This window comes from Malania oleifera, chromosome 10, assembly GCF_029873635.1.
Source record: "Malania oleifera isolate guangnan ecotype guangnan chromosome 10, ASM2987363v1, whole genome shotgun sequence".
NCBI lineage: Eukaryota > Viridiplantae > Streptophyta > Magnoliopsida > Santalales > Ximeniaceae > Malania > Malania oleifera.
In genome coordinates, this window is record NC_080426.1 from 45,550,064 (window position 1) to 45,561,300 (window position 11,237).

General features: G+C 33.4%; 2 protein-coding genes across 2 annotated transcripts; both read left to right on the forward strand.

The window, feature by feature from the left end:
• On the forward strand, positions 1-1,086 carry LOC131166869 (probable E3 ubiquitin-protein ligase ATL45). The gene has a single exon (XM_058125480.1). The coding sequence runs from the start codon at positions 7-9 to the stop codon at positions 790-792; it is 786 nt and encodes a 261-aa protein (XP_057981463.1). The 5' UTR covers positions 1-6; the 3' UTR covers positions 793-1,086.
• Positions 1,087-5,659: 4,573 nt separating this feature from the next.
• On the forward strand, positions 5,660-6,361 carry LOC131166657 (probable E3 ubiquitin-protein ligase ATL45). The gene has a single exon (XM_058125235.1). It carries the CDS (start codon positions 5,660-5,662, stop codon positions 6,359-6,361), a length of 702 nt encoding a protein of 233 aa, XP_057981218.1.
• Positions 6,362-11,237: the final 4,876 nt, after the last annotated feature.

The window sequence follows — 11,237 nt, forward strand, 5'->3', positions numbered from 1 at the left end:
ACTCACATGTATAAATACTCCAATCCTCTCATCAATTTTACATCATTCCATTCCCTTCCCCCAAAAAACAGAGATCCAGCAAGAGTGAGAATGATAGTCAGAGAGAAGGTTTTCGACTGCAGTTTATGGCAACCTCAGGCCCGTTACTGGCCGCTGCCGCCGCCCTCTATTGGGCCGCCGGACCTCTTCTACGTGGTGCTCAACATGAACCATGTCCTCCACAAGTGCTACCTAACCCCCACCGGCCACCGCGTCCTTCTCGCCGCATCCAATCGGCGGTCCCAAACCACCGTCCCCGTCTTCCCCGAGGCGCCGGCCGACGACGCTGCCGTGGGCGCCGCGCTGTCCCCTTTTCTCTCTGCAATCGGCGCCGGGCCTACCGACCGCGACCGAATGCTCCAAAAGCTCGCGCGATACAGGAGAAGCGATGCCTGCGTGCCCGGCTGCGTCGCCATGACCGTTGTGGCTGTGACCGTGGAACTGTACGAGGAGAGCGAGGTCCTCGAAACCGAAAGTGGGATGGAGGCATCTTTGGTTGAGGCGGCTGAATTCAGGGCTGTGCCAGCGACGACGGCGTCTGTCGCAGCCCTGGAGACGGCGACAGTCGACGGTCCGAGTTCTGGGTCGGGCACGGGTTCCGGGTCCGTCTGCGTAATCTGCCTGGAAGAATTTCTGGTGGGATCGGAGGTCCGACGAATGCCGTGCTCTCATGTTTTCCATGGAGATTGTATCGTTCAGTGGCTCGGGAAAAGCCACTTCTGTCCCTTGTGCCGCTTTTCTATGCCGCACTGATTTTCTTCCCTTATTTTTTTTTCTTATTTTTTGGTAGAAAAAAAAATATCAAGTATATCAAGAAGTATGTGCATCAGCTTGATTCTTACACCGAATGTATTTCATAATTTCTCTTTTAGATATTTGGGTTAGCAATAATCCTATTTTTATTGTATACAGATTCGTCACAGTATTTTGCCCAATCTACCATTAGCTACCATAAGAGCGATTGTCATACTAGTCATTTTTCTAGAGTAGAGTTATTGATAAAATTTAATAATAGTTACTTGCCTTTCTTTATTCTTCAAAGGCTTAAGTTCTATTGCAATTTTAATTCTTTTGTAAGCTGCTGGTAAAAATAAACTAGGGGGCGATCGGATCATAAAAGATGCTCGGCTTCGTCTGCACGAACAGGACATTGTCAGAGGCAATCAGTGCACAACCTGTACCACGAGGTAAATAGGCAAATTGTCATACCAAGTTGGAGGTGTTCTAATAATCATATGCATGATTTAAATACTTGATGTGCAGATAAATATTATATGTTATAGTATTATAAACAAATGTTTCAAACGTATGAGTTTGTATGAAAATGTGCATATATGCAATCACATACTGTTGTAACACTTTCTTCCTTACTGAGAGGTGTCTCATCCTATCATACAACCTTTGTTTTCAGGTTCATCAATACGTCGGTCCTAGTAGCTAAAGGGACTGGAGAGATTGTATTTTGGTTTAGCTTACGTAAGCATTCGAATCATGTATTAAACTTAGATGAAGGTCCTTTCTAGAGGATTGTAATAACATGATTTATTCTATGTCTGAGTTTTTGTACTTGTGGATGTGTTAGTAAGCTCTAGTATAAGTCTAGAAGAAACCTCAATGAATGTTTATGTTTTTTCGCAACATTTACATTGATATTATGTATGATTTACACCCGTATGTCCCTATTCAGGGCGGGTTGTCTATATATCTGGAACAGGTACAGGTATTTTGTATGAGTGAGTGACACTTGAGTCCGTATAAAGGGCCGGGTCGTTACAGATTGAATATATATATATATATATATATATTATTTTCTTTCTCTCTTTTCTTGATAATCAAATATAAAAAAATTGGAATCTTTATTATTTTGGTTTCATTTCCTTAACATTTTTTAAGTTCCAAAGGGACCTCAAAAATTAATTTTGTTTTTACTTTTTGAGTCTGATTCTTGTTTTAATGCTGACAAAGCACAATGATCTTATGCGTGTTTTTAAGTGATTGAACATATTTATATTTTGGCACGCATATACGACGAAGGAAATATGGAAGTCAGGACGAAACTTAAAGACCTTTTTGTCTGATGCATTCCATGAAGTGAAAAGCAAAGGAAATGAAGACATATATTTTAATTTGTAATGCATTTTGTTTTCCATTTGGTCTATAATAATGTATCACATGCATGATGTGGATGAAAGCTCACTAATGACTATAGACGAACCTTAGGGCACCTAAACTTTAATAAAATTTTTTTTTCAAAAAACTAAAATCAAATAAGGATTTTTGGAATATCTTTAGGGTTAAATTAAGGTTAAAATTAATTTTACAAAACTTCGGTCGACCAATGTTGGATTTTTTTGGCTTAATTAAAAAGCCTTGGTCGACTGACCAATTTATGTGTTATATCTCTCAGTTGACCAACCACGTATTAGGCCAGAAGTCAAATATTTGACTTAGGTTGGTCGACCGACCAATTTTGAACTCAGCTTTCACAATTGACCGAACTATGAATTTGATTTTTCCACCTTCCTCGACCGACCGGCCACCTTAGTTCAAAATGCCCTTAGTTGACCGACCCTCAAGAACCGACATACCAGCCTTAGGCCTAAATCGACCAAACCTATGAAGGCTCGGAATCACCTTTCGGCCAGCCGACCAATGACCCCCACAGCCAACTAAGCCTATTTTAAATTTCAAATTTGCTGTGTGTGTTTAGTCAACAGACACTAAATGTCAGCCGACCGAACCTTCCAGATCGGTCAATTTTTCAGCTCCTAAACATAATTATATTTTTATTAAACAAATCTAAAAATACCAAGTGTGTCCCTAATGGTCATAATTTTCCCAAACTGCATATATACCCCTTGCATAAGTCACATTAGCAACTTTGATTTACTTTAATATCCTCTCAATTCTTTTCTTAATAAAAGTTCCCCCACATTCACTATTATTTCAAAAATCGTTTTGGGGCAAAAATTTAATACTCCTTCTCTCGTTATTTTTAATTTAAAAAATTTTTTGGAAGAGATAAATTTCCTTTTGGGCATTTATTTAAGTTGTACATATATTTTAACCATTCACTCTCACTTATACTTTATTGTTGAAAATCATTTTGAGAGTATTCCTCAAAGCTTTTCCCATACATTTTCTTGATTAATATATCTTTGGAAAAACTTGTTATTGCTTGTGAATCTAGCTAGCACATCCATAGCAAGATTCAAAGGCTTACTTGTTGTATATCATCTGCTTAGTATAGAAGCATTATCTTTGTGCACAAATATTTGATATTGTTGCATTCCCAACGTGTGGTCGGAGGAGAATTGCACTGGCCTATAACATGCAACAGATTTGCTCAGTCCTGGTTAGGAAAGCACCGGATAGACTTAGACCCGGTTAAGAAAGTTCCGAACTGGTTCAGACCTGATTAGGAGAATTAGGAGCACCGTCTTGTAAGGTGTATTGTTGGGATCACCCCTGTAATGTGACATGGGGTATTCCTCAAGGTTGTAATTGGTGTCACTCCATCCGTTAAGTGAGCATTAGTAAAATCATTGGGCTGCTGGCTCAAGGCGGGGACGTAGGCAGGATTGGCCGAACCCCGATAACAATTTTTGTGTCCATTCTTTATTTTCCACACATTAATTTCTGTACATGTATGTTTGTTTATTTACTATTTTAATTACTTTACATACATGCTTTGATTATTTATGGAATTGGTAACTGCTCCTAAGTTGTGAAATACTATATGTAACTTGAACTTAATTTATGAAAAGTTTTTAAATTTCCAATTCACCCCTCTCTTGGGAATTCACCATTCCTATCATTTTTTGACTTAAAAAAATATTTAAATAAAATAAGCAAACATTATATATAGATATCTACATCTATATCCATATTATAATAATAAAATTATAAAATTATAAATAAAGTAAAGCAGTATATGACAAAAATGGCCTAAATTTTAGAAATAATATAAAACAATTTTGGAAGAAAATAAATTTAACCAAAATTAGATATATATATATATATATATATATATATATATAATATTACATTTATAAAATCTATTTCAGATATTTTAAAGTTTGAACCCCAAAAAGAAGCTATATTTAAAAAATATATATGTTGACAATGTATATGCACATCCTATATATATATAAAAGCACAAATAGTATAAATCAAATTGTAAACAAAAAATTTATTATCTTTTAGAAGTGAAACAAGAATATATAAAAATATTAAATTCAATGACATTAGAAAAATCTACATTCAAAAATTTTATTTTGAATAGGTCAAGATTTGGACTTTAAAAAATCATAGAATTCATAACAAAATAAATGTAATGGTATTATAAATATTAATTAAATAGAATGTACATCGCAAAATAAAACAAGCAAACTTCTCTGACGTCTTCTAAAATTATTGTGAAGTATCTAACATTATTTAGATAAATAGTAATATAATTTGTGAAAGAGAAATTTTATAAATGAAACTCTTGATCTAGAAGTATCCTCTAAATAATAAATTTTAAATTTATTAAAATTGACCATTAACTAAAAAATAATAATAATTAAATTTTTAGGTAGAAAAATCACATTTTAAAAATTGCAACGAAGTTATTAATATTTTTATGGGAAAAAATCATATCTAGAGTTTTAAAAATAGAAAATAATGATAAACCTACTAATTGATTTTTTTTTTTATAATTTTATGTAAATATTAGAATTCAATATTTGTCATAATTTTAATTAGAGTAATTTTGTCAAAAAAATATATTGTGACATTCTTTTCAAAATTTTCATACCAATGTTATAGGAACAATATTGTGAATTCTAGCGACAAATCTAGAAAAAAAAAAAAGAATTAGTAGAGATAAAGAAATATATAAATAATAAAATATAATTTTCTTTTAGTAATTTCTTATCAGGAAATTAAAATGGAAGCGCATTCACATACACTCGTAATAATTATATCAAATAATATTCATCGACCAAAAAAAAGTCAAAAGAAAGTAAGAAACTCTTCCTTTATTCTTGTTGATGTAAAAAAAGTGGGAGCAGGGCATTGCTCTTTTATTTTTAAAGCGGGGATAACTCTTTAATTTATCAAAAAACTTTTTATTTTGAAAATATCAATGAGGCGCAACTCAATGTAGATCTAGATGATACATGATATTATAATTATATCTCATATTAATGTTTGTATTTTATAATTTCCAATAAAATATAAATTTTATAAATAATTTTGAATATTTACACTTTAATATTCGTAATTAAATTATGAAAATATATTATTAATTAATTTTAAAATTACATGTAAAAATTCATTGAAAATTATAAAAATATTTTACACAATGTTATGAATTCACATACAATCACATGTGAGACAATCACATGTGAGGCATGTGTGTGTGTGAATCCTGGTACAATATGTAAGTCAGCTAATGAATCATGACGTTTAAAATTTGAAAAGTAATCGTGTCCTCCTTCTCCGGTCTTCTCTTAAAAGGACTCTCAGTCTCATGATTAATTACAAACACTCACATGTATAAATACTCCAATCCTCTCATCAATTTTACATCATTCCATTCCCTTCCCCAAAAAACAGAGATCCAGCAAGAGTGAGAATGATAGTCAGAGAGAAGGTTTTCGACTGCAGTTTATGGCAACCTCAGGCCCGTTACTGGCCGCTGCCGCCGCCCTCTATTGGGCCGCCGGACCTCTTCTACGTGGTGCTCAACATGAACCATGTCCTCCACAAGTGCTACCTAACCCCCACCGGCCACCGCGTCCTTCTCGCCGCATCCAATCGGCGGTCCCAAACCACCGTCCCCGTCTTCCCCGAGGCGCCGGCCGACGACGCTGCCGTGGGCGCCGCGCTGTCCCCTTTTCTCTCTGCAATCGGCGCCGGGCCTACCGACCGCGACCGAATGCTCCAAAAGCTCGCGCGATACAGGAGAAGCGATGCCTGCGTGCCCGGCTGCGTCGCCATGACCGTTGTGGCTGTGACCGTGGAACTGTACGAGGAGAGCGAGGTCCTCGAAACCGAAAGTGGGATGGAGGCATCTTTGGTTGAGGCGGCTGAATTCAGGGCTGTGCCAGCGACGACGGCGTCTGTCGCAGCCCTGGAGACGGCGACAGTCGACGGTCCGAGTTCTGGGTCGGGCACGGGTTCCGGGTCCGTCTGCGTAATCTGCCTGGAAGAATTTCTGGTGGGATCGGAGGTCCGACGAATGCCGTGCTCTCATGTTTTCCATGGAGATTGTATCGTTCAGTGGCTCGGGAAAAGCCACTTCTGTCCCTTGTGCCGCTTTTCTATGCCGCACTGATTTTCTTCCCTTATTTTTTTTCTTATTTTTTGGTAGAAAAAAAAATATCAAGTATATCAAGAAGTATGTGCATCAGCTTGATTCTTACACCGAATGTATTTCATAATTTCTCTTTTAGATATTTGGGTTAGCAATAATCCTATTTTTATTGTATACAGATTCGTCACAGTATTTTGCCCAATCTACCATTAGCTACCATAAGAGCGATTGTCATACTAGTCATTTTTCTAGAGTAGAGTTATTGATAAAATTTAATAATAGTTACTTGCCTTTCTTTATTCTTCAAAGGCTTAAGTTCTATTGCAATTTTAATTCTTTTGTAAGCTGCTGGTAAAAATAAACTAGGGGGCGATCGGATCATAAAAGATGCTCGGCTTCGTCTGCACGAACAGGACATTGTCAGAGGCAATCAGTGCACAACCTGTACCACGAGGTAAATAGGCAAATTGTCATACCAAGTTGGAGGTGTTCTAATAATCATATGCATGATTTAAATACTTGATGTGCAGATAAATATTATATGTTATAGTATTATAAACAAATGTTTCAAACGTATGAGTTTGTATGAAAATGTGCATATATGCAATCACATACTGTTGTAACACTTTCTTCCTTACTGAGAGGTGTCTCATCCTATCATACAACCTTTGTTTCAGGTTCATCAATACGTCGGTCCTAGTAGCTAAAGGGACTGGAGAGATTGTATTTTGGTTTAGCTTACGTAAGCATTCGAATCATGTATTAAACTTAGATGAAGGTCCTTTCTAGAGGATTGTAATAACATGATTTATTCTATGTCTGAGTTTTTGTACTTGTGGATGTGTTAGTAAGCTCTAGTATAAGTCTAGAAGAAACCTCAATGAATGTTTATGTTTTTTCGCAACATTTACATTGATATTATGTATGATTTACACCCGTATGTCCCTATTCAGGGCGGGTTGTCTATATATCTGGAACAGGTACAGGTATTTTGTATGAGTGAGTGACACTTGAGTCCGTATAAAGGGCCGGGTCGTTACAGATTGAATATATATATATATATATATATATTATTTTCTTTCTCTCTTTTCTTGATAATCAAATATAAAAAAATTGGAATCTTTATTATTTTGGTTTCATTTCCTTAACATTTTTTAAGTTCCAAAGGGACCTCAAAAATTAATTTTGTTTTTACTTTTTGAGTCTGATTCTTGTTTTAATGCTGACAAAGCACAATGATCTTATGCGTGTTTTTAAGTGATTGAACATATTTATATTTTGGCACGCATATACGACGAAGGAAATATGGAAGTCAGGACGAAACTTAAAGACCTTTTTGTCTGATGCATTCCATGAAGTGAAAAGCAAAGGAAATGAAGACATATATTTTAATTTGTAATGCATTTTGTTTTCCATTTGGTCTATAATAATGTATCACATGCATGATGTGGATGAAAGCTCACTAATGACTATAGACGAACCTTAGGGCACCTAAACTTTAATAAAATTTTTTTTTCAAAAACTAAAATCAAATAAGGATTTTTGGAATATCTTTAGGGTTAAATTAAGGTTAAAATTAATTTTACAAAACTTCGGTCGACCAATGTTGGATTTTTTTGGCTTAATTAAAAAGCCTTGGTCGACTGACCAATTTATGTGTTATATCTCTCAGTTGACCAACCACGTATTAGGCCAGAAGTCAAATATTTGACTTAGGTTGGTCGACCGACCAATTTTGAACTCAGCTTTCACAATTGACCGAACTATGAATTTGATTTTTCCACCTTCCTCGACCGACCGGCCACCTTAGTTCAAAATGCCCTTAGTTGACCGACCCTCAAGAACCGACATACCAGCCTTAGGCCTAAATCGACCAAACCTATGAAGGCTCGGAATCACCTTTCGGCCAGCCGACCAATGACCCCCACAGCCAACTAAGCCTATTTTAAATTTCAAATTTGCTGTGTGTGTTTAGTCAACAGACACTAAATGTCAGCCGACCGAACCTTCCAGATCGGTCAATTTTTCAGCTCCTAAACATAATTATATTTTTATTAAACAAATCTAAAAATACCAAGTGTGTCCCTAATGGTCATAATTTTCCCAAACTGCATATATACCCCTTGCATAAGTCACATTAGCAACTTTGATTTACTTTAATATCCTCTCAATTCTTTTCTTAATAAAAGTTCCCCCACATTCACTATTATTTCAAAAATCGTTTTGGGGCAAAAATTTAATACTCCTTCTCTCGTTATTTTTAATTTAAAAAATTTTTTGGAAGAGATAAATTTCCTTTTGGGCATTTATTTAAGTTGTACATATATTTTAACCATTCACTCTCACTTATACTTTATTGTTGAAAATCATTTTGAGAGTATTCCTCAAAGCTTTTCCCATACATTTTCTTGATTAATATATCTTTGGAAAAACTTGTTATTGCTTGTGAATCTAGCTAGCACATCCATAGCAAGATTCAAAGGCTTACTTGTTGTATATCATCTGCTTAGTATAGAAGCATTATCTTTGTGCACAAATATTTGATATTGTTGCATTCCCAACGTGTGGTCGGAGGAGAATTGCACTGGCCTATAACATGCAACAGATTTGCTCAGTCCTGGTTAGGAAAGCACCGGATAGACTTAGACCCGGTTAAGAAAGTTCCGAACTGGTTCAGACCTGATTAGGAGAATTAGGAGCACCGTCTTGTAAGGTGTATTGTTGGGATCACCCCTGTAATGTGACATGGGGTATTCCTCAAGGTTGTAATTGGTGTCACTCCATCCGTTAAGTGAGCATTAGTAAAATCATTGGGCTGCTGGCTCAAGGCGGGGACGTAGGCAGGATTGGCCGAACCCCGATAACAATTTTTGTGTCCATTCTTTATTTTCCACACATTAATTTCTGTACATGTATGTTTGTTTATTTACTATTTTAATTACTTTACATACATGCTTTGATTATTTATGGAATTGGTAACTGCTCCTAAGTTGTGAAATACTATATGTAACTTGAACTTAATTTATGAAAAGTTTTTAAATTTCCAATTCACCCCTCTCTTGGGAATTCACCATTCCTATCATTTTTTGACTTAAAAAAATATTTAAATAAAATAAGCAAACATTATATATAGATATCTACATCTATATCCATATTATAATAATAAAATTATAAAATTATAAATAAAGTAAAGCAGTATATGACAAAAATGGCCTAAATTTTAGAAATAATATAAAACAATTTTGGAAGAAAATAAATTTAACCAAATTAGATATATATATATATATATATATATATATATATATATATATAATATTACATTTATAAAATCTATTTCAGATATTTTAAAGTTTGAACCCCAAAAAGAAGCTATATTTAAAAAATATATATGTTGACAATGTATATGCACATCCTATATATATATAAAAGCACAAATAGTATAAATCAAATTGTAAACAAAAAATTTATTATCTTTTAGAAGTGAAACAAGAATATATAAAAATATTAAATTCAATGACATTAGAAAAATCTACATTCAAAAATTTTATTTTGAATAGGTCAAGATTTGGACTTTAAAAAATCATAGAATTCATAACAAAATAAATGTAATGGTATTATAAATATTAATTAAATAGAATGTACATCGCAAAATAAAACAAGCAAACTTCTCTGACGTCTTCTAAAATTATTGTGAAGTATCTAACATTATTTAGATAAATAGTAATATAATTTGTGAAAGAGAAATTTTATAAATGAAACTCTTGATCTAGAAGTATCCTCTAAATAATAAATTTTAAATTTATTAAAAATTGACCATTAACTAAAAAATAATAATAATTAAATTTTTAGGTAGAAAAATCACATTTTTAAAAATTGCAACGAAGTTATTAATATTTTTATGGGAAAAAATCATATCTAGAGTTTTAAAAATAGAAAATAATGATAAACCTACTAATTGATTTTTTTTTTTATAATTTTATGTAAATATTAGAATTCAATATTTGTCATAATTTTAATTAGAGTAATTTTGTCAAAAAAATATATTGTGACATTCTTTTCAAAATTTTCATACCAATGTTATAGGAACAATATTGTGAATTCTAGCGACAAATCTAGAAAAAAAAAAAAAGAATTAGTAGAGATAAAGAAATATATAAATAATAAAATATAATTTTCTTTTAGTAATTTCTTATCAGGAAATTAAAATGGAAGCGCATTCACATACACTCGTAATAATTATATCAAATAATATTCATCGACCAAAAAAAAGTCAAAAGAAAGTAAGAAACTCTTCCTTTATTCTTGTTGATGTAAAAAAAGTGGGAGCAGGGCATTGCTCTTTTATTTTTAAAGCGGGGATAACTCTTTAATTTATCAAAAAACTTTTTATTTTGAAAATATCAATGAGGCGCAACTCAATGTAGATCTAGATGATACATGATATTATAATTATATCTCATATTAATGTTTGTATTTTATAATTTCCAATAAAATATAAATTTTATAAATAATTTTGAATATTTACACTTTAATATTCGTAATTAAATTATGAAAATATATTATTAATTAATTTTAAAATTACATGTAAAAATTCATTGAAAATTATAAAAATATTTTACACAATGTTATGAATTCACATACAATCACATGTGAGACAATCACATGTGAGGCATGTGTGTGTGTGAATCCTGGTACAATATGTAAGTCAGCTAATGAATCATGACGTTTAAAATTTGAAAAGTAATCGTGTCCTCCTTCTCCGGTCTTCTCTTAAAAGGACTCTCAGTCTCATGATTAATTACAAACACTCACATGTATAAATACTCCAATCCTCTCATCAATTTTACATCATTCCATTCCCTTCCCCCAAAAAAACAGAGATCCAGCAAGAGTGAGA